This window comes from Equus przewalskii, chromosome 5 (genome assembly GCF_037783145.1).
Source record: "Equus przewalskii isolate Varuska chromosome 5, EquPr2, whole genome shotgun sequence".
NCBI lineage: Eukaryota > Metazoa > Chordata > Mammalia > Perissodactyla > Equidae > Equus > Equus przewalskii.
In genome coordinates, this window is record NC_091835.1 from 81,097,501 (window position 1) to 81,121,126 (window position 23,626).

General features: G+C 41.9%; 1 protein-coding gene across 9 annotated transcripts in view; it reads right to left on the reverse strand.

The window, feature by feature from the left end:
- Positions 1-23,626, reverse strand: part of C5H12orf56 (chromosome 5 C12orf56 homolog) — an 85,621-nt gene that overhangs the window by 56,236 nt on the left and 5,759 nt on the right. For 3 of the 9 annotated variants that reach the window (XM_070621948.1, XM_070621950.1, XM_070621949.1), the window contains one exon: positions 22,198-22,607. The exons of 2 other annotated variants lie outside the window; for them this stretch is intronic. In XM_070621948.1, the coding sequence (XP_070478049.1) occupies positions 22,198-22,224 (27 nt within the window). In that variant the 5' untranslated portion in view covers positions 22,225-22,607. Of the gene's footprint in view, positions 1-21,762; positions 22,169-22,197; positions 22,608-23,626 lie in introns of those variants that run through there. 4 more of the 9 variants (XM_070621946.1, XM_070621951.1, XM_070621954.1 and 1 more) reach the window with 3 other exon arrangements.

Here is a 23,626-nt window from a genome sequence, read left to right on the forward strand (position 1 = left end):
TAAGTATATATATTTCTGTTTCCTATTTTTGCATTCGATAGTGAGGCTCTATCTTTTGGTCACGTTAATGAATGTGCTCATTTATAAAGGTTTCATGCTTATGAAAGAGGTTCTTTTCAAGCTAGTTACTTTCTATACTATTTTTAAGTGTTTTCCTGTCACTTTGACTAAATAAGTAACCGAGAATTGTTTCTACAGCACCGTGATCCTCTTTTAACCAAGTGTCCACATCTCCTTTAATAACCTCTTGATTTTTGCTTTCCCCAAATCAGATCCTAATAATAAATAAATATATACAACTTGTGGGATATAAAAAACTTTCAGGATATCTTTTATACCTAAAGTATCTTTGAGATTCCCCAGGGGCCCCTGAAAAGTAATCACAAAGATTTGTTCTTTCACCTTATAAAAAGAGAAGTGCTTGAAATAATTAGGTTTATTTGGTCTACTTACTATTCTAAATTTCATGAGAAGACTTATGCAACCAGAAGAGATGCTCAGCCTTCCTCAGGTTAAATTTGGACTTATTTATAATAAAAATTTATTTATAATAAAATATTATAAATATTTCAGAAATTATGTTTTATGGGAAGTCTCTGGAGATTGGTCAATGCCCTTACCGTCCATGACATTTTTATATAGAGTCTCGGTGGTGCTTGGCCTGGTCACATCAGACAACAGCAGTATAGTGTTATGAGTCATAATTCAGATATCACGCAAAATGTTGACTTGGCCACAGCCTTGCTTTTAATTTGAATTTACCACCTTCTAGATCAGTAAATTTTTAGTGGAGAATTATGTCGGTCTTCCCTCTGCAGTTTGTAGAAAACACAGACACCTGGGCCCTATTTCAGACTTACTGAATCTTTTTACTTGCTATTCTGGATTTAAAGCTAGTATATTCTTGGCATTACATATATAAATACACACACACACACATATATATATTATATCTCAGTATTATCATATGTTATATTCAAGACTATTCCTATATAAAAATTATGTTTACTCATTTTTACAAATCAGATGTAACTTTTATTGATGTCTTTGAAAATGGGCTTCACCGCTATGCTTAGAGACATTTTCTCTGTGTTTTACAGTGTCTTTATTATCTTTGTTTTGCATGCCATGGGAATATCCAAATTTTCTTGTCAGTTGCCTATTCTTATGAACCCTTGTCAGACCTTTCACATTTGAAAGTTCTTGATAATGAACCAACCACAGCCACGTGAAGGCTTTGTCTTCTGCAGATAGTTTTTGTTTTATTAAGATGCTTGCTTGAAGGTTCTACTATAAGCTAAAGGTGAGCGTTTGTGTCTTCAATTAAGAAGGGCAGTCTCAGAGCCTCCTGGAGAAAGGACTGAACCAGGTTCTTCACACCATTTTTTTAAACATATATTTTTTTTATTGAGGTATAATTAACATGTAATTCTTCAAACTATTAACACTTCAAAGCCAAATTGACGTTACTTAGACAACTCTCAAACCGCCCCAGTGGGCTGAGTCAGGATTTCCAGGACTCTATTAGGTCAAGAAGCAGACAGCTTCATAAGACTCCTGACCAAGATCTACCGGGACAAGAATGAACTTTGTAGAACTAAATGAAACTGATGAGGGAAAATTTATTTTGGTTATTCGTTTGGAATATTATCGATGTTGTTTTCATGTCTATTTTTCTGGATTTAAAAGGCAGCTGTCTCTCTTTCTTCTTAAATGATAACCTGTATGTAACCCATAACAATTTAGTAGATTCTGCTTTTGTAAACTGAAAATGTTAAAATATCTGATTTTCACTGGCTCCCTCAGAATTGAGAAATTCCTACTAGATTCAGTAATGATCTTCCTTCCTTTTTACTAGGATATAATTGGACACATTGATTGTATAACCAAGGCCTCATGCGAAGTGTAACCTTTAAGAAGGATGCTCATTTAACAACGTACGGCATGGCAAGCCATTTTGGCCATTTAAGTGCCAAAGGTTGGCTGTATTTATGGAGCCAATGCTGACAATGCCCTCCCAGGGAAACTGGCCTGGTACGTAGCTTACAGGATCCCAGCCTTACAGGTATTAGGAAGGTCACTTCCTGACAGGCCAGGAAATTCAAGAAATTTTCAGGACCTCAAGAAGACCCTCCAGAAGAAATTTTGGGACCTCAAAATTCACTCAAATTTATAGGTACAGCGGGAGAAATCTGCCAGAGACAGTTTCTTGGGCTTCATTTCCTAGCCTTGGGAAAGCAAATAATAGAGGCTTTTCAAAGTCTAACCTGACATTCAATAGCAAAACTTCCAGATATGGCTACGATAGTTGTTCAATACTCAAGATTTGCAAAGTATTTTTAAGGAGGCCTGTATGGTAAATTACACTCTTGCTGCACCTATGTAAATAATCAGGCCAACTAAAGACAGCCTTATTTTGTGATTAAGAATAATCTTTGCTTTAAGATTATGATGATGGTGGAGGTGGGATGGACTTCAGGAAAAGCTGTGAAAGACATTGAAATGGGGGGAAAAAGTCAGTAGGTGTTCTATTTAGCTCACCCCTCCAGGTTATCTGTGCCTTTCACTGTCTTTGAGGTACTTTACAATGCTGCAATATGTAGAAAACGTTTTTGGGCTCTTTACAAAAACAAACAGAAACTTAAAATTTCGAAATGGTAAATCTATCACCTTCGGTCCTTTTCATTTCTCCCCTTGATTTATGCTTAGAACTGCTTTCTGCACCTCAAATCAGATAAATGTTCACCTCTATTTCATATCTCCTTCACGGCTTCCTCTTTCACGGTCCACTCTCTAATCCTTCCGGAGTCTATGGGGGTGTGTTCTTGAGACTTTGGTCTCACTGGCTGCCATTCTAAGTCTATTTAGTATGAAGCTGATGAAAATGATGCTTGAAGTAGAGACTGAAGGCAAATAAATATGTCAATGCTTCTGAGTCAAACTGCTTATTAGCAGTTGTGGGGGGAGAGAAAGTATTTATAATAATTTGAATAATAATTACGCAGTTCATGGAACATCCCTTACATCATCTTACATCATAATACTCACAATGAATCGATGAGGTAGTTATTATTAACCCCATCTTGCAACAAGGAAACGGAGGCTCAGAGCGAGTTAACTTCAGAGAACTGGTAAATGGTGGAACTAGCATTACCAGACACGGCGGTCTGTCTCCAAAGCCAAGTTTATCAAGAAAACTAGGGTTTAAGGGCACAGGCTACTAGTGGTCAGAGGCGGGGATTCTGTCAGGGAGAGACGGAAGGCTTTCCTCCAAAAACAAGGCTGGAAGCCCAACAGTAATCAACAGCTGGATTCTTTATTACGCCAGAGTTTCAGTCAAATTACACTAATTCCTTTCTTTGGGAGGAAGTCGAGCCAGACCTCTTTTTAGTCGCTGTCATCATCGAGTTTGGTTAGCTTTGTCATTCAAGAACGTAACGGCTTCTTTAAAGACACCATGGTGGCATTCACACAAAGCATTCACGTGAATTTTTTCTGTATTCACTGGCATGGAAATGTGTCCACAACACGCTGTAAAGTAGAAATAGACTACAAAACAGTGTGTGGAGTATGGCTCCGTGGGTGTGTTAATGTGCAGAACACAGTCTGGAATATTGTACACGAAATTTTCTTGTGTGCGTGGTTCACTGTGGTTCTCTCTAGATGATGGCATTATAAGTATATAATTTATTTTTATTTATTTTACTTCTAAGAATCGTCTACATGGTATGATAAAGGCAGTTGTCTGGCTGATTTTTTTTTTTTTCAATTTCAGCTGGCAGTCCTGGTACCTTATAGTCATAAAACACAAATGTGTACATTCTTCCTTAAAAATGCGTCACCAAGAACTAAGGGGAGGACAGTAAGAACAGCTAATATGACTCACGAAGACAGTTCATTTTCAGTAACTTTTTTTTTTTTTTAAGATTTTATTTTTTTCCTTTTTCTCTCCAAAGCCCCCCGGTACATAGTTGTATATTCTTCGTTGTGGGTTCTTCTAGTTGTGGCATGTGGGATGCTGCCTCAGCGTGGTCTGATGAGCAGTGCCATGTCCGCGCCCAGGGTTCGAACAAACGAAACACTGGGCCGCCTGCAGCGGAGCGCGCGAACTTAACCACTCGGCCACGGGGCCAGCCCCTCAGTAACCTGACTTTTAAAGAGCCATTTTTATGCACACTAGCAGGCCCCCAACACTACAAGAGGGTGGTAGATGATTACACTGATGACTGTCCCACAGCTAAGGGGACACATCTGCGTCTGTAAAGGAGGGTGATGATGGATAAACAGCCAAAAACGATCTATCCCTGTTCACTTCCTCCTTCTCTCTAACTGGTCCATCTAGCAGTCATCATCTCAGTTGCAAAGCCTATGGCTGCAAGGTGGTAGACAGAACAAAACCGTGACAAAAACATTTACTTCAACGTGGACTTGAATTACAAGGGCAGAGTATTAAAGTAAAAAAGGTCGTTTCTTTCTCTCTTTTTTATTTGCTTTTAAAAATAACAAAAAAATTTTTAATCAAAACCTTCTTGTAAAGACCACAGCATGTTTGTGATGTGTGAGAGGGCCACCCAGGAGGCTAATTTACACGTCCGTGGGGGGGAAAGAGCTTCCTGACTTGACTGGAAAGCATCTCCACTGTCAGCAACGAACACGGCAAGGAGACTTAGTCCAAAGAATATGCTGTCAGTGCCTGAAGGAAGAAAAGAAAGCTCTTAAAGGGACAGAGCTGAACTCAACCTTTTGCTAGCAATTTATTTTAGACCTGATGTTACCTGAAAAAAAATTTTTTTGCATTTATATCAGAGACATCTTTAGGAAATTCAAAAGCCAAAGCTCCCTTTTCATGCCAAAGCATGAAAAGATAACAGATAGATAGATAGATAGATAGATAGATAGATAGACAGACAGACAGACAGACAGGATATTGTAAAATGGTTCCATAGATCTACTTTGTTTAAAATTTTCCAACTTTAAGTCTTAAACTTTAAATCTTGTGAGTTAAATTCTGTTTTGTAAATGAATACTTTGCTTATTTAGGTTGAAAAAAAGGTAAGATTATTCATTGTTTCCTATAGCATTGGATTTATGTTTTTAGGACTATTTATCAAAGTGGAAAATAGTGCTTTTATCCCGACAACCTCTAGCACAGGTAATAATATCTGCAGAATATCCACACGAAAATCATTTTAGAACGCCAAATCAGGACACGTGACCAATTTTTTTCTATGGCTTGCTGAATGAAAACCCTTATATAACAATTAAATTACACTATTTGTATGTATTTGATAAATCACCTCTTTCAAATATAACCGCATGAGATTATTATCGACCCAGTGCTGAGCTGACAGTTCTCCACTAATATAAATGGTAACTTTAGCGGTCTTGTCTCATTAGAAACTGAGGCTGGCAAGTGGGAGTTATTGCAGATGGCGTCCTAAGTGCTCCCTCCCAGTCAATACTATAAAAACGCTAAGACCACTCATAAGTTGTAGCGCTTTCCAGTATGTGACCTGACTTTCTTTGCCTCTGAGAAAGGTGCCTGCTATATAACCCCCATCACTGGTGGTTTGGAGCCATGTGACTGACCAACTGCTATTCTCCCAGCAAAATCTGGGCTTTGGGGAAAATCTTTAAAAAGTTTGTTACCTGTGTGAAGGAAAAAACCCAGAAGCCATGCAGGCTCACCAGTCAGGCGCACCTTTTCTCAATCTGTGAAGTTAAAAGGGTAGGCAGAGGTGGAGGAAAGGGTTAACTCAACAGGCCTGGTTGCTCAGACCTTGCACTTCCAAAGAAAGGCTTACCTTCAGGACTGGCCCTTGGCCTGATCCTGGAAAACAACCTCAGAGCCGTGGAATATTCTGCCTGATAAGAGGAGTTCTGTATGCCTGAGAACTTGGGCCATGCTGGACCAGTTTGATCAGACCAGTTTATTGTGACAGTGTAATTTACAGTAAACACCTGTTTTTGCTAGGGGTGGGGATGAGGAGGTGGAAGGAGGGTGGAGTCTGCATAGCTGAGGTCACTCATGCAGGCCCTGCATGCCTATGTGACTGACCCCAAATAAAAACTCTGGACACCAAGGCTCAGGTGAGCTTCCCTTATTGGTAATACTGTCCACGTGTTGTCGACATTGCTGGGAGAATTAAGCACATCCATGCCAGTCCACTGGGAGAGGACACCTGCAGGCTTGCACCTGGTTTCTCCTGGACTTCATCGCATGCACCTTTTCCCTTTGCTGACTTTACTCTGTATCCTCTCACTGTAATAAACCATTTCTGAGTCCCGTGATTCCTTCTAGCGAATCATCAAGCAAACATGAGCATGGTCCTGGGGACCCCCTACACAGGAGGACAACCATGCCCAGGCATAAGACCACTGGCTGCCGAGACCACCGGCTCTGCCTCCTTTGGGGACTGCACGTCCTTGCCTCTTCCCAGGCCGTAAGTCAGAGAGAGGCCAGCCCACCTTCCCATCCTTCCTCTTCAAAGCACTCATAAGGAGTATGATCCTTGTGGCCAGATTCTCTCCAATGTGAAGACAGGGAAAAGTAAGAAATTGAAAGTTCAAACAGTGTCAGATAGAATATAATAAAAGCTAACATTTATTGAGCACTTACTACACGTTCTTTTAAGTGCTTGATAGGTATTAGCTCACTGAATCTTCGTACAACCCCACGTGTGTGTAAAACCATTCCCACTTCGCAAGGAATACAAGGAAGCTGGGACTCAGAGAGTTAAGTGATCTGCCCAGAGTTCCCCTGCCAGTAAGTGGCAGACCGAGATTCAAAATGAAGACTGTGCTCTTAACTTATACAAAATGACAAAGTATAAAACAAAACATGTACCAAGAGACTAACATACACACTGGGATCTAACAACAAAATTGCTTCTATTATGAGGCAGGACAATGTTGCGATGAGGTGGATTTCTGTATTCTCACTGTGAGACAATGTTTGAGAAGAAAGACTCTACTATACAAACGTGTTTACCATGATAACAAATGTCACATAAACCTCAAAAATTCCAAATTTCCTATTTACTGAATTGACCCATTTTGTGCAGGTGGCTCTTATTTCTTATGCTTCCTCATGAACTGTCCACCTATAGAGTTCCTATCAAAGGCTTGACATCAAAGACGGATTGAAACATGAAAGAGTACCTCAGACTAAGAAATTCTAAAAACATGAACTTAAAATAAAATAATGTACAAAGATCAGGATTAAAATCACTTGGAAATCAGATTTCTGAGTGGAAGGTAATAATTACTTATTTTACTTTTCCTTTTTCTCCCAAAGCCCCCCGGTACACAGTTGTGTATTTTTTTTAGTTGTGGGTCCTTCTAGTTGTGGCATGTGGGACGCCGCCTCAGCATGGCCTGATGAGCGGTGCCATGTCCGCACCCAGGATCCAAACTGGCGAAACCCTGGGCAGCGCTGAAGCGGAGCACGTGAACTTAACCACTCGGCCACGGGGCCAGCCCCGTGGAAGGTAATAAAGTCTGCTAAAGGAGAGTCATCAAGCAGAAAGCAACCTAAATAACTAGTATAAATTATTCTAATTAAATTGTTATGGAAAAATTCATTGTTTTGTGCCCTGATTATTAAGAAGATCATGGGCCAGCCCCTGTGGCCTCATGGTTAAGTTTGGTGCACTCCACTTCTGCAGACTGGGTTTGGTTCCCAGGCGTGGGACCTATGCCACTCATCGTCAGTGGACATGCTGTGGCAGTGACTCACATACAGAAAGAGGAAGATTGGCAGTAGATGTTAGCTCACAGCAGGCCTTCCTCAGCAAAAAAAAAAAAAAAAAAAAAGGACATCATGATCAACTAGGTAATCATAGTCAATATCTTGACAGAAATTTGGAATGTTGGGGAAATACTATGAAATGGTAGTCAGGAAATCCTATTTCTAGTCTGGTCTCTACTATTAACCAGCAGTGTGACTTTGGTTGAGTTAATGTCTTTTGGCTCTGATGTCCTCGTATGTAAAATGAGGAATGTGGAATTGGTTTAAGGTCTCTTTCAGCTTGAAAAATACGTATGTGGTTTTAAATACAAAACTATATTATAACTTTACAATATTAAAACTTAACTTTGCTAATGGCTGTATTTCAGGAAATGTATTTTCATGATCAGGAAGAACCAGATGGACTTCTTTGCAGAGATGCAGGCAAAGAGCATCTGCAAAGTTCTGTTCTGGAGGAGAAGAGTATATTTACGTAAACATGTAATTTACCTATGCATTTTGTCAAGAACAATCCTTATGAAGAATTCAGTGTCTATATTTTAAAGAATCTATACTTTGTAAAAGGCAGTGGTACTAGCAGACCTACAAGAAATACTAAACAGAGTCCTTCAGGCTGAAATGAAAGTACACTAGACAGTAACTTGCATCCACATAAAGAAATAAAGAGCACTGGTAAAGATAACTACCCAGGTAAAAATAAAGGTTAACTGTATTCTTTTGTAACACTTTTTTCCTCCTCTTTAATTTAAAAGACACCTGTATACATCAATATTTGTAAATCTGTGTTGATGGGCATATAATGTATAAAATGTAATTTGTATGACAGTAATAGCACAAAGGTGGGGAGGGACTGGAGCTATACTGAAACAAAATTTTTGTATACTATTGAAATTAAGTTGGTAATAATTTGAACTAGATTGTTATAAATTAGAATAAGTCTAATCTCCAGGGCAAACGCTAATTTAAAAACTCCAAAACAATAGTAAAAAAAATGAAAAGAGAATTACAATCATACACTAGGAAATATCTGTTTAACACAAAAGAAGGCAGTAAAGGAGGAATAGAGAAATTTAAAAAAAGACATACAGAAAACAAATAGCAAAATGACAGGTGTAAACCTTACCTTATCAGTAATTATAATAACTTTAAAAGGACTAAACACTCCAATTAAAAGCTAGGGATTGAAAGAATGGATTAAAAAAATTAAAAAATAATAAACATAATAAAATCTTTTAAAAAATGATTTAATTCCATACTATCTACAAGAGATATACTTCAGATTCAAAGACACAAATAAGTTGAAAGTAAAATGATAGAAAGATACACCATGCAAACAGTAACCAAAAGAGAGCTGAAGTGGCTGTTCCATTAGGAGACAAAATAAGACCGTAATGCAAAAAATTTTACTGGAGACAAAAGGACAATTTACAACGATAAAGGGTCAGTCCAGCCAGAAGATATAACACTTATAAGCATATATGCACCTAACAAGAGAACCCAAAAACACATGAAGCAAAAACTGAAAGAACTGAAGGTGCAAATAAATTCAACAATAATAGTTGGCTGGGGCCGGCCCCATGGCTGAGTGGTTAAGTTCACACACTCCGCATCGGCGGCCCAAGGTTTCGCCGGTTGGGATCCTGGGCGCAGACATGGCACCGCTCATCAGGTCATGCTGAGGTGGCGTCCCACATAGCACAGCCAGAGGCACTCACAACTAGAATATGCAACTATGTACTGGGGGGCTTTGGGGAGAAGAATAACAAACAAACAATGCTAGTTGGAGACTTCAATGTCCCACATAAAGATTAGAGCAGAAATTAATGAAATAGGGAATAGAAAAACAATAAAAGAAATCAACAAAATCAAAAGTTGATTCTTTGAAAAGATCAACACAATTGACGATCCTTTAGGAAGACTGACCAAGAAAAAAGAAAGAAGACTCAAATTGCTAAAATCAGGAATAAAAGAGGGGACATTACTACCAACCTCATAAAAATAAAAAGGAGTATAAGGGAATACTATAAACAATTGTATATTACAAATAAAATTGCCTGGACAAAGTGGACAAATTCCTAAAAATACATGAACTACCAAAACTAACTCAAGAGAAATAGAAAATATGAATAGACCTATAACAGCAATATGAATAGACCTGTAAGAAAGATTGAATAAGTAACTAAAAAGCCTCCCACAAAGAAAGGTGTAGGACCAGATGGCTTCACTGGTGAATTCCACAAAATGTCTAAAGAATTAACACTAATCCTTTGCAAACTCTTCCAAAAAGTAGAAGAGAGGGAACACTTCCCATATTATCCTGATACCAAAATCAGACAAAGACATCACAGGAAAAGAAAACTACAGACCAATATTTCTTGTGAATATAAATGTAAAATTTCTCAACAAATGCTTGCAAACCAAATCCCGAAACATATGAAAAAAAGATTAAAAGGTACTGGAGTTTGAGTCACAGATACACCAAATGACCTTAGCATAAACATTTACTCATTCAATCACCTCCCTTGTTCCAGAAAATTTTAAATGAAGCATTAATGAGGGCATGATGAAACCTGACTTTCATGACGTCAAGTTTTTCCCAGTTAGAAAATATGAGTTTGAGAGATTATTATTAGAACCACTCTGATCCCTTCCTTTACCACCTGGCCTATTCCATTATCCAGCAGGGAAGTTGGGGTTTTGTTTGCTTGTTTTAGTTTACAAAGCTGGCAGTTTCTCTGTTTGAGAAGTGACGCCAAACAAAGAAGAACTTGGTTATGATAAGATCTGATTAAAAGATGCATTGTCAGGTCAAACAGCACCAGGAAGAAACAATCAGCAAATCCAGACAGACATTCTACAAAAAACTGGGGCCGTATCTTCAACAAATCATACAGAAAGAAGGCGGGGAGAGCTGTGATAGTCTTAGTTTAAAAAGGGACCTAGGAGACACAACCACCCCCAGGTCTGCCTGACCATCCCAAACAGAGGCAGAAGATAGATGGTGGGTCACCGCCGATGAGCTGTAACAGGAAGCACACAGCGCCAAGTGTGAGCAGGCTGGCCAAAGACCTGAGCCTGCAGCCTGCCATCCCAGCGTACAGGAAATACCGGGGACAGAGGTGCATGATAAAGGACTCCACAGAGACACAATCAGCAGATCCAGAATTCGGGAAATTCTCCACAACGAGGGACCTGATTTCTCCAGCAGGTAAGCGACAGAAAAGATGAAAGAGGAAGGCAGAACTGTCACAAACCAAATATGATGCGTCTGGACCCTAATTCAAACAAACCCACCGTAAAAAGACATTTTTGAAAAAGGGGGGAAATTTGGACATTGACTGAATATTTGATGTTACCAAGGAATTACTGTTAATTTTTAAAGTGTGATAATGGCATTATGGTTACTTTTTTAAAACAATCCTTATTTCTGAGAGATATATACTGAAGTCTATGGATGAAATAACATGATGTTTGAGAATTGCTTTAGAATAATTCTCCAGAGGGAATTTGGATGGAGTACAGATAAGACCTGACCAGCTAGATGTTGATAATTACTGTAGTTGGGGATGGGCATTTGGCGAGTCATACTACTTGTCATTCTAGTTTGTTTACACTTGAAACGTTCCATAAGAAAAAGTTACCAAAAGAGAGGGCTGACAGCCAAATGCAGTGTGTGACTCCCGATCAGGTCCTAATTTGAATCAATTATCTATCTGCAAAAGACAGCTAGAAACAGAAAAGCTAGGTGGCCTTCACTGAAACAGGGCTCCACTTGGTTCCGCTGATTTGGGTTTAGACAAATACGTCTGTAGAAAGCTGATCAAGCACATGTTAGTCTGTCCTTTAGGAATACACTTGCCCTTTTGTTCTGCCTAGAAATTTCTGTCCTTCCTTCAAGACCAAGCTCAAAAGTTATTTCCTCAGTGAACCCTTACCCATTTATCCCTCCCACAAAATTCTTCACTTCTTCTTCTGGGTCCCCAGAATATTCTGTTTATTATATCTATTTTTTCACATCTCATTATCATTACGTGCTTATAAGTGTTTTCTTCCTTCCCATCTGCTTGCCTTCCTCTCTCAGTTATGAGTTACTCAGAAGCAGGTACCATTTTTCATTCATTTATATATTTGTAGTTGCCGGTAATTCAAAACATTGGTAGAGTGCTTCATGTAGAATCTAACATCCATTCAACAGAACTGCACGGTGTAGAAAGAAGAAAAATATAAACCAGGGGAAAGGGAAAAGCTAAGGCAGACATCATGTGCTGGCCACAGTCAGGAGATCATTTTTCTTAATGGGACATTAGGTAGTGGAAGGAAGGCCCCAAAAGAGCTAAATTGTGACACACCTTTCAACTTCCATGGTCCTTGCCAGACCTATCTACCTCTCTGCCTCACAAGCTCTACCCCTACAGTCTCCGAGAAAAGGAGGAGAGCAAGTAATACATTAATTCACTCAAGTTGCAATTTAATGAATTACCTGTTCCAAGAGTATTGCAGAGAGATCCTGAAGGAGGACCAAAGGTAAACCCAAAGGATTCAAGCTATAGATGAAGTGGCCAGTCGGTATATGGAGAGATCTTGAATGGATTTCCCTCAAATTTAACCACATTAGCAATCACCTGTGTCACACTGCACATAAGCTTACTCCTAAGTAGAAGCTATTTTTACCTTCAGCATTTGGCAAGTCCTTCCACTGTCATAATTAAAAAACTCATTGCAATCTCCACCAGGTGCTTTTTTTCCATTATACTCTACCTGGGCTTTAGTGTACCGATCCCTAAGGAAGTCTGAGTAGATGAGCTATTTTTGGAATCCGTGAATATTGCTGGCATGAGTGATCCACCCACATATCCCACAAGGAATTCCCAGTTTGGAGAACTGGGCACAGGCTCCCTGGACTATTTCAGTGCTAGGCTTGAAAAATCATTGCCTCAGGGCCAAAGACTAAAAAGACAAAAAGAGAAAGAAAGCTTTCTTTTCTTGGCCCTGTGAAAAGGATGCTACACCCCACTGGGTCTTTTGAGCCAACCCTGTCCCTGAACCTCAGCGGCAACAGCAATGACACCAGTCTCAGCTTTGAAGGACTACAATCTTGAATACAGAGAGGTGGCCTGGAAGAATGAAAAATGTGTTTTGTTTATAACTTCATCCCCTCCTTCCTGACAACCAATGCGCAGGAACCAGGTAATTTGCATACTGAGGCATCTGTGTTGTCCCTATTGCAAAACCTAAAAGCTGCTCAAGAAATAGCATGAATCTGCAGAAGGCCAGTTGTTTACTATGTCAAAGTGGTTAAAGAATGCTGGCTCCGAGGTCAAAAGACCTAAGTTTACATTCCAGCCCAAACTTTTCTGAGTATGTGACCCTATGCAAGGATTGACCCTTACTCTGCCTCAGTTTTCTCATCTGTAAAAGAGAGATAACATCCCTTTCCTTACAGAATCATTAAGATTAACTGAGATAACTCATTTAAAGAGTTTGGCACAAGGTTCCACACAGTACATACTGAATAGATACTGTTACAATTAATGACCTGTGGTGGTTCATGAGAACCTCAGTAATGCAACACTGAGCCAGATTTATGGTCCACTCAGTCTAGCATTTGTCTCTGATGGTGGTAGCAAGGGGCATTTTGGGAAAGAAGTGAATGCTCTGTTTCGTTATTATCTCAAATGAATAAGGCTTTATCTGGAAATATCCCTAGCTTCTTTGACTAAATTTCTAAGCGTAATATATCACTTATGAATGTATCTATATCATTTTGACTATATTTATATTTGCAACTGGTACTGATTTATCTTACTTATACTAAAATACTACTTTCAAAACGCAAGGGAGTAGCCCTTATTTCTTGTTTTCCAATATTTTGTGAACAATCCCCTACTTACCTTAGACTTAGTCTTGATTCAGATTTCTTCTATCAGCTTTTAATTTCACAGAAAAAAGAGCCCTAAGCTTTCAGCAGTTAATTATCTAGTTTCTAATTTATTCAGTTCAATTCATCATGGATATTTTTGAGTTCCGACTGCAAAACACCCAATTGAAACACACAAAATGTAAGATGGCGTTTCTGTTTTCAGAGAATTTAGAGCCTTCTGGGGATGCAGTCAATGAAACTCCTTCTTTTTTTTCTTAATGACCCACAATGTACCGAGGCAGCTACAGCCTAGAGGTCAAGAGCACTGACTAGCTGGGTTCAAATTCTGTTTCTGCCACTTAGTGGATGACCTTGAACAAACTGCTTAAATTCTCTGTACTTCAAGTTCCTTATCTGTAAACCTGAGCTACAATATTATCTGGGGTTGTTAGAAGGATAAAGACGTTCCAAGTGACGCACTGAGCACATCAGCTGGGTGGGATAGAGTAAGCACTCAGGGAAACGTCAGCAACTGGAGGTAGGCCTTAGAGCTGTTCAAATATTCCTGTTCTCTCTTCCAGACACATGGAATGCACACATGGCAGGATCACATTTTCCTGCCCCTTTTAAGCGAGGTGAGGCCATGTGCCCGACTCTGGCTAACGAAATGGGAGAAGGAGTGACATGTGTCACCTCTGGGTAGAAGCTTACAACCCAGTACGAACTCTGCTGAGTTACCTTCCCCTGCCACGGTGGTTAAATGAACACGTGCTGAGATGGAACCTGGGACACGAGGTGTGACTAAGTGTCACGTCTTGTGACTAAGCAGCACAGATGGACTTCTAATCCACGATGGACAAGTGGCTTGAAGGAGACACGGACACCATGCTGTGTGAAAGCACTCAGGCTTCGGGGATGTTTGTCAGTGCAGCTTAACCGAGGCTATCCTGACCAACACCGGCGATACAGCAGGAATCGAACCGACAAACTGCTGCCCACGTGGAGCTTCCCAAGACTCGAATGCAACACCTAAACCATTCTACACAAACTACCCAGAAGAAGCCAAAACAACTGATAAGAGCTTACACCTCTTTCTGACTCCCACAGGGAGAGCTTTGAAATGCTACAAGTGAGTCAAAATAGAGAAAAAAAGCTAAAGAGAAGAAGCATCCATAATACAGTCTCATCTTACGTAACTCTTACTACCTCACAAAATGCATGACATGGATAAACAACACAGCGATCATCTCCTACAAACACAAAAGAAGCATGAAGAGAGATGAACATGGGTGTCAGGAGACCTGTGAGAATTGACTCTGACTCTGCCACTAACTGGCTGTGTCGCTCTGGCCAGTGTGATGTGTTGTCAGTCTCTGGGGTCCCTCAATACTTGGAAATAATGAAATATGGTCTCCCATTCTTTTTTTTTTTTTTTTTTGGTCAGGAAGATTGGCCCTGAGCTAACATCTGTGTCAGTCTTCTTCTATTTTGTATGTGCCTCACCGCCACAGCATGGCCACCAACAAGCGGTGTATGTCTATGCCCGGGAACTGAACCTGGGCCACTGAAGCAGAATGCGCTGAACTTAACCACTAGGCCACAGGGCCAGCCCCTGGTCTCTCTTTGTAAGAGACAAATTGTATGATGGATCTGAGCATCCATTCATTCACTATTCATTCTTCCAAATCACAAATAGTTATTGACCATCTACTATGTGTGAGGGAATATAACACACAGTGACATGGGATGAACAAGCAGATTCTGCTCCCATGAAGCTTACATTTACTATGGGAGATAGATAATAATAAATCATTGAAGAAGTTAATCTTATAATGCAGCTAGTGATAAGTGCTTTAAAGTAAACAGATGTGGCCAGTATGGAGAATTCTCAAAAAATTAAAAATAGAAATACCATACGGTCCAGCCATCCCGCTACTGAGTATTTATCCAAAGAACTTGAAATCAATAATTCAAAGAGACTTATGCACCCCTGTGTTCACTGCAGCATAATTCACAATAACCAAGACATGGAAGCAACTCAAGTGCCCATCGACTGATGAATGGATAAAAAAGATGTGGTGTGTATATATATATCTAATGGAATACTACTCAGCCATAAAAAAGGAAAAATCATCCCATTTGCAACAACACGGATGGACCCTGAGGGTATTATGTTAAGCAAAATAAGCCAGATAGAGAAAGACAAAAACTGCATGGTTTCACTCATATGTGGAAGATAAACATATAGACAAAGAGAACAGACTAGTGTTACCAGAGGAGAAAGGGGTTAGGGGGTGGGCTAATGGGGTTAAGGGGCACATATATATGGTGACAGATAAAAATTAGACTATTGGTAGTGAGCACGATGCAGTCTATACAGAAACTGATAAATAATGTACACCTGAAATTTCACAATGTTACAAACCATTATGACCTCAATAAAAAAATTTTAAAAAAACTTTTGGAAGGCAGACAGAAAAAACAAAAAGATACAATAAGTGTGATGGGGAATGGTATTTTAGATTGGGTGATCACAGAAGGCATCCCTGGGGAGGTGACACTGAATTTGGAAACACAACTGACAGGAAGGAATCAACCCTCTGAGGATTTGGAGGAAGAGTGTTCCAGACAGGATGGCAAGTGCAAAGGCCCTGAGGTATGAAAGAAAAGCATAAAGAGCTCAGGGAAGAGCACTAGGAGATGAGTCAGAGATGAGGGGATCAAATCATGGAGGCTCTTGTAGGCAACAAAGAGTTAAGCTCATTGAGATTTTTGAAACAGACAGGTGATATAATTTAATTTATAATTTATGTTTAAAAAGACCATCCCAACTGCTATGTGGAGAGGAATCAGTTTGGAGGGAGTTTCAATATAGGGACTGGACAAGTGGCACCAGAAAAAGGGGTAAGAAAAGTCACAGTTGGATACATTTTGGAAGACAAGTGACAAGGTTCAGAACTTGCTACCCCAAAATATGGCATCTTTACATAATGAATATTTTGAGCTGAAGGAATCTGAGAAAATGGCCAATCAGGAGAGTCTCTTTGAACCTCCCCACCTCCTCCCCTGAAGAAGGTCATAAGGCCTCCTGGGAGAGGCGCCCTCCCCATACCCAGAGGAAAGGAGCACCTTGTCTCCAAGACCAGGATGCCGAGAGGAATCTGGACAAACAGGCCCTGCTACGTTCCCCAGTATAACCGCCAGCTCACACCCCATTTTGTCCTATCACATTTTTCCATGACTCTGCAGTGTTCATCAACCCCAGTGAAAAACGCACAGGTTAACTGTTTCTTCAGGCTTTCATTTCCTTAGGAAGGCTCCCTTGTCGTGTAAAATTTAAATTAAATAAATCTGTATGCTTTTCTCCTGTTAGTCTGTCTTTGTCAGTTTAATTTTCAGACCCCACCAGCGACCCTAAGAGGATCAAGGAAAACTTCTTCCCCTCCACAAGTCAAGAGGACATACCGATATGTTGGACGTGGGGAGTGAGAGAATGAGAAGTAGGGATGATGGAAGATGCTGTCGTTTCCTAGAATAGGGAAAACTACAGGAGGAACAGTTTGAGGGTGGAAATCAGCAATTCTGTTTTTGAACATCTTAAACTTGACATACCTGCTGAGCAGATTTTCAACAAGAATCAATGAGATAACGTATTTTAAAACACCAAATACATAATCAGCACTCAAAAAATAGTTATTTTCTTTCCAAATTTACTAAATCTCCTAAAGCCAGGTGTCCTAATTTTAAAAGAGGGGATAATAATTTCTATCTTACAGATTCACCGTGGGCCTTAATTGGCTTAATGTATGTGAATAAAGGTTATTCATAACTACCGTGTCTGTAGCTCTCACCAGGTGCCAAGTGCTATTTTAAGTGCACTACATTTATTAATGAATTGAGTCCTCCTCACAACTCTGTAAGGAAGGTGCTCTTATCTCCATTTTACAGATGAGGAAATGCAGGCACAGAGCAGAGGTTACACAGCTTGACCAAGTCTATGCAGGGAGAAAGAAAGGCTGAAGAAAAGTGTATTAGTAAATGCTGAAATGTGTATTACAGACAATGATAAATTCCGAAACAGAAGAGACAGGTTATGTTGAATATTTAACAATTATTGACTGACTATCTCATCTGTGCCAGGCAGTGTTCTAGGAATGGGAGATAGGGCAATGAACAAAAGAGACCAAAAGACCTGCCCTCGTGGGCTCAGTCAAGGAAAAGCAATTCGGAGAAAAAACTACTTGGGCTTGGCCCAGAAAATGTGTAGGATGTGGATGTGGAAGGGAGAAAGCAGAGGTCAGTTGGCAAACCACAGTGGCCCCTTCAGCACAGCCTGTGGCCTGCTGCTGTCCCAGCTAAAAATGTTTCCTGCATGTTTAAAAGGAGGAGGAGGAGGAGGAGAGGGAAGAGAAGAAGGAAGAGGAGGAGAAAGAGCAAAAGGAGAAGAAGGAAGAGGAAGAGCAGGAGGAGAGGGAGGAGGAGGAGGAGAGAGGAAGAAGAGGAAGAGGAGGGAGGAAGACGAGGAGGAGGAAGAGGATTGTAAGTACTATGACCTGAACAACCTTGAAGGAGGAGGAGATGTACACCACAAGCAAACAAGCCAGGTGGTGAAAAGTGCATTTGCTGCCTGTTCAAGAAGCCACCTGGAGAGCCAGCCCTGATGGCCTAAGGGTTAAAGTTAGGCGCTCTCACCACTTTGGCGGCCCTGGTTCAGTTCCCCATCATGGAACCACACCACCTGTCTGTCAGCTGTCATCCTGTGGTGGTGGCTCACACTGAAGAACCAGAAGGACTTACAACTAGGATATACAACCATGCACTGGGGCTTTGGGGAGGAAAAGAAAAAGCCACATGGAGCCTGGGATGGCTGGAGAGCAGATGCTCACTGTGGGGAGTGGTGGAAGGACAAGGACAAAGAGAGGTGGGAGGGAGAGGCAAAGGCTGCGGCAGTTGACAGATGTTTTTTCTCTCTGTGGGTGGCGTGATGGCACTGAAGGAGTGTGAATCCATAGGAAATTCACCATTCTGGATAGTTGGTTCTCATACTTGAAAAGTACATGTTTAATCTTAGAAGAGCTTAAAGAACAGTGTTTTGATGCACACAACAAGAGCAGATCTCTAGAGAATTCTTTCAAAAGTAACTTTTAAAGAAAACCTCAGCCTTTTATAAAAGCTCTGCCAAACCAAGAAACTTTCTAGCAGGAGATGAACCACAACAAAACACCTACTGAGATCTCTCTCCGAGGGCACTTTCAGCTCCTCTTTGCTGGCAGGGAAATCTCACTTGTATGCAACCCAAGGTCCTGGTCTAACTTTTTGTTGCTGTTACCTTCAGTTTTTTTTCCTTAGGGGAGAGAATGGAATTTTATCTGTACGTTTGCAGTTATTTCCTGAAATGTAGCTGCAACATGTGACAAGAACTAAATAGGGGAATCTGGCTGAACCCCCAGTGAGGAGGACTCTATGCCCCAGAGGCATGAACCACTGGTTTGCTTAAGGGCTTTACTGACCAGACAGCAAGAACAAAGGCAGCGTGGGAAGCTGAGCCAACCGAAAGTTAAGTAACAAGGAGACAAACTTGTACAGTCAAGTAAGAAAACCTTTGAGAATGGAAAACGATGTCTAAAGAGCTTGCTTCAGAAAGAGGACAGCACCCTAGTAGAAAAGGAGATTAAACAGTTTATCTTTCAAGGAAGGAGGAACTGAACTGGTTCTAAAAAACGAAGCTGCCTGGCACTGAGATCATGAAATTGAAGCAACTGAGTTAGCGTGGCTAGAAGGACGACTACACGAGATGAAACACAGGGATCAGGAAAATCCTCTGCATTCTGGTATTAAGTAAGGACACAGCGTTCATAAAGGGATGATTGTCAACTACATCGGTGGCTATTAATTGGTACTAAGTAAAGCAATTCCGTGACACCCATTTTTCACAGGTCCTATAGAGCTTAGTACAAGCCACTGAACTATAATAACTCTAGAATTGTTTTACAAAACCTTAGAAACAGAGATTGTTAAGGCGTTTTTGCTTGGCATGATTTTATTTATTTCTCACTGAAACAATATCTTTTTAAGCAATTACCCATTTTAAAACACCATCATAGGAAACACTTCCGTATTCATTTCCTGTTGCTATTGTAACACATGGCCAAAACTTGGTGGCCTTAAACAACACAAATGCATTCTCTGACACTTCTGGATGTCAGAAGTCTGACACGGTCTCGTTGGGCTAAGATCAAGGTGTCCGCAGGACTGCACTACTTCCGCAGGCTCTAGGGGAAAAGCTATTTCTTCGTCTTTTCCAGCTTCTCGAGGCCGCCCACATTCCTTGGCTCACGACCCTCTTCCACTGTCAAAACCAGCAGCGTCTTTCTCGTGCTGCATCACTCTGCCACTGCCTCTGCTTCTGTCCCTTTCCCACTTTTAAGGATCTTGTGATTACACTGGGTCCACCCAGATAATCCAAGATAATCTCCCTATTTTACACTTGGCTCATCAGCAAGTAACGTTAATTCTACCTGCGACTTTCACTCCCCCGGCCATGTAATGTAACATATTCACAGGTTCCAGGGATGTCTTTTGGGAGCCATTATTCTGCCTACCACAATTTTAACCAAAGTTTATGCTGTGAGAGATGGACAGTCACTCTGTCAACAATGCTGAAATCTTAGGTTTGTTCAGCACATTTTAGGCATTACACATGCTTCTATATGCCTGACAGGTAAACTTTGTACATAAAGCATGACCAAATAAATTGGGGTGCCTTTGTGTAGGATTCTTGGCTGGGGGGCCTAGGGAGCTTTACCGTACTTGGCAGACTCTCACAGCTTAAAAAGAAATAGACAAACTACTGAAATGAGTATACTGTCTCTTTCGGGGAAGACTAACAATCTCCTAAAATTATTACTTTTTGTCAAAAGAATAAATGTTGACGCTGCAGACACTAGAAAAAGTTGAGCATTTAATGTTTTCTAAAACATTTGGTCAGAAGTTTTAAAAACTTTAAATTTTAGTTCAAGAGAATGCAAATACTGTTAACGAGGAAAAGGCAGTTTTACCTCAAACTTTTACTCAAAAAAAGCAGCAAATAAATCTGCACAGTGGTTTTAGACCACAGCAGTATTTTAAGTAGAAAAAAAGCTTTTATTTTTTCATTTCATTTTATTTTTTTCTTAGAGATGTGTTCCAAACAAGCTATGAGTCTCTTGGCAAAACAGCCCCATCAAGAGTCTTGCCAGCCTCTCCCTTGGGGGATGCAGAGACTCAGGCAAGGGAAAGGAAAACGAGGCTAGACACCTGTCCCCAGTGGAAAAAGGGAGGAGACACCTGCAGAGCAGCTCAGACAAAAGGAGCCAAGGGGAGAAAAGGAGTAACCGGAGAGGAGACTGCTTCCACTCTGTTGCTGGTTTATAAAGTAAATCTACTCCTGGAGGAAAGGGATACAGTCGCAGCAATAATAACTGGGCCGAGGCCGGGCTGCCACACTGTATCTCCTTCCAGGCTCCGCTCTGACGGCACCCCTTCCAGGAAGTTTTCCCAGCATGGCCTGAGCTCAGCTTGGATCAAGAGACCCGCTTGAGATCGCTAGGCATCCTGTGCACATCTCATTAATTATGCATGCATTCATTCATTCATTCACTTATTCATATCGAGCACCTAACACGCTCTAAGCGCTGGAGGTAAGTAAACAAGACATGATAGCACTTATCACATGGCATGTGTCCGCATCGCTGGCGACTTTCTGTCACTCCCACAGCAGCTTCCAGGAAGGGGCCCTAGTTCATTTTTGCATCCTCAGGTTCTAGCACAGTGGCCGGCACAGGCTAGGTGCTTAATAAACGAAGGAACAACCTTAAAGCGTACTTTTGATAGGGGGCTACGTTCTCAAAGCTTTAGACCGATTTGTGGGGACGAGGGATGGCCGTACACACGACGAGCAGGGGAGAGGCACCTTCACTCGCGTGCAGACAGCAACCCACAGCTTTCCTACGTGGCTGCTAGAACTCAAGGCAGTCAGCGCGGGAGTCCAGGGCGGGACGGGGAAGGTGGCGCTCTCGATCCTCCTCCGCCCCGACCCCTGACTCCCGGCGCAGAAGGGCTGGGATGGGGGGCCCGCGAAGGGGCTTCTCGCGGGCCCGCCCGCGCTCCTCACCAGGTCGATGGCCACGACGTCCCGCAGCGCCACGACCCGCCGGATGGACTTGGGCGGGTTCTCGGTCAGGTAGATGAGCCGGTCGCTGAGCACCACGTACTTGAGTGCGTGCTTCTCCGAGTCGGACACCACGACGCACGGCTCGTAGGCGCGGACGGCGTCGTAGACGGCGGGCGGCAGGTGGCGGCGCAGGAAGGCGTCCAGGCGGCTGTTGGTGCGCGCGGGGAAGCCGGCGGGCGCGGGGCGGGCCATGCCGCCTGGAACCCGCGCGCCACAAAGCCCCGCCGACGCCGGGGGCCCGCCCCCAGCCCCAGGAGACAGGGGGCGGGGCGACACGCCGGGCCCGGGTCTCCCTCCGGCACGCCCCCCGGGCTGGGGCTGGGATGGGGCTCTCCCCGGCGCCCCAGCCCTTCCCCCGCCGCTGCCATTCCTTACCGACTGTCCCGAAGCCGCGGTTTTCATCCGGTTTTCTGCTACAAACTTGAACCAGATGAAGTTTACTGATTTGTTTGTAAATAGGCAGAACAAGCCTACAACCCTACTAAGACCAATCACAGATTTCGCGTTTGCTTCTGACGTCGCCTGGCGGAGCTCTCTAATTTTTCATCAGCGTAAATGGAGGTCTTCTTTCTCCAACTGGGTAAAAGCCCTCTGAGAGAAGGGATGCTCGTCATCAGCTGATTTGGGCACCCTCAAGCCTGCCTGGTGGCTGTGTGCCTGCTGCCCGGGAAGAGGCCTTGGGGACAGTCGGAGCTCCGTCTGTGTAGGATGGAGGAGTGGGCGAGGCCTGCGTCTTGAAAAACTGAAGCATGTGGGTGAAGGATGCTGACTGTGCGCTCTCGAGGCTGCAGGGTGGTAAAAGTACCGCTTAGGTTTTACAGACCAGGAATAACTTCCTATAAACGAGGTTAGGGAGATCAGGACACAACAGAAACTTGCCTCCGATAACCCTAGATGAGAACTTTCGTTTAAATTCCAGGTCCAAGAAAAGTCATTCTCTCTCCCTCCCCATTCACCCAAAGACCTGGTAATGAAAACCATGTATATATATATAGGTGATGGTTGTTATTTCTGAAACCCAGAATCAAATTACATATTATTTTATATTAACATTAATTATTAATATTCCTTATTGCAATCTATATTCTCCTTTTCCTCACATTTTACTATTGTATACTGTATGTTGTAAGTAATTTCAGATCCTTTGTGGAAACAGGGTATAAATAAGTTAAAACGCACAAGCAGATATTGTAGTCTAAATTGCTACAAAAAGGAACTGAGGAGAAATGTTAGACTCTGGCTAAACAAACCTGAGAAACTAGAACAGTAGCAACAAAGAAAGAGGAACAGTATTTCTTTTCTCGGAGAGGTTGTACTTGGCGAGTAAGGAGAGAAGTGCCACCTGCTGACACTCTCTTAAATGACCTAGCGTTTAAAGTTTTCTCCGACTCTTATCCTACATCTGACACTTCATTTGATGAAAAATGAGCCCCAGAGGCTTCGCTATTTCCTCTAAAATAAAGACTGTTCCCTATCTAAACCACTCTAAACAGAGTGTGTTGCCTCAAACCATCAGAACACAAAGGCCCCTCACCTGTGCCAAACAGCAACAGCTCACAAGAGCCACTGAGAGGCAACCGGCTAAGTCAGAGCTGGACGGGGAGGCCCACGTAGGGGAAAAGGCCTCACTCCAGGCTGCTCTTCGGCGACCCTCAGGCTTCCTGCTCCATACCCACTTCTCAGGACAAAGAAAGACAGGATGACTGGAACTGGACCAGAAATGGCGGCACACCTGGTCTATCTGCCCAGAAGCCTTTCGTAAATAAGCTTTTGGTGACAAGGGCACTAGGCTGACCAAACGTTA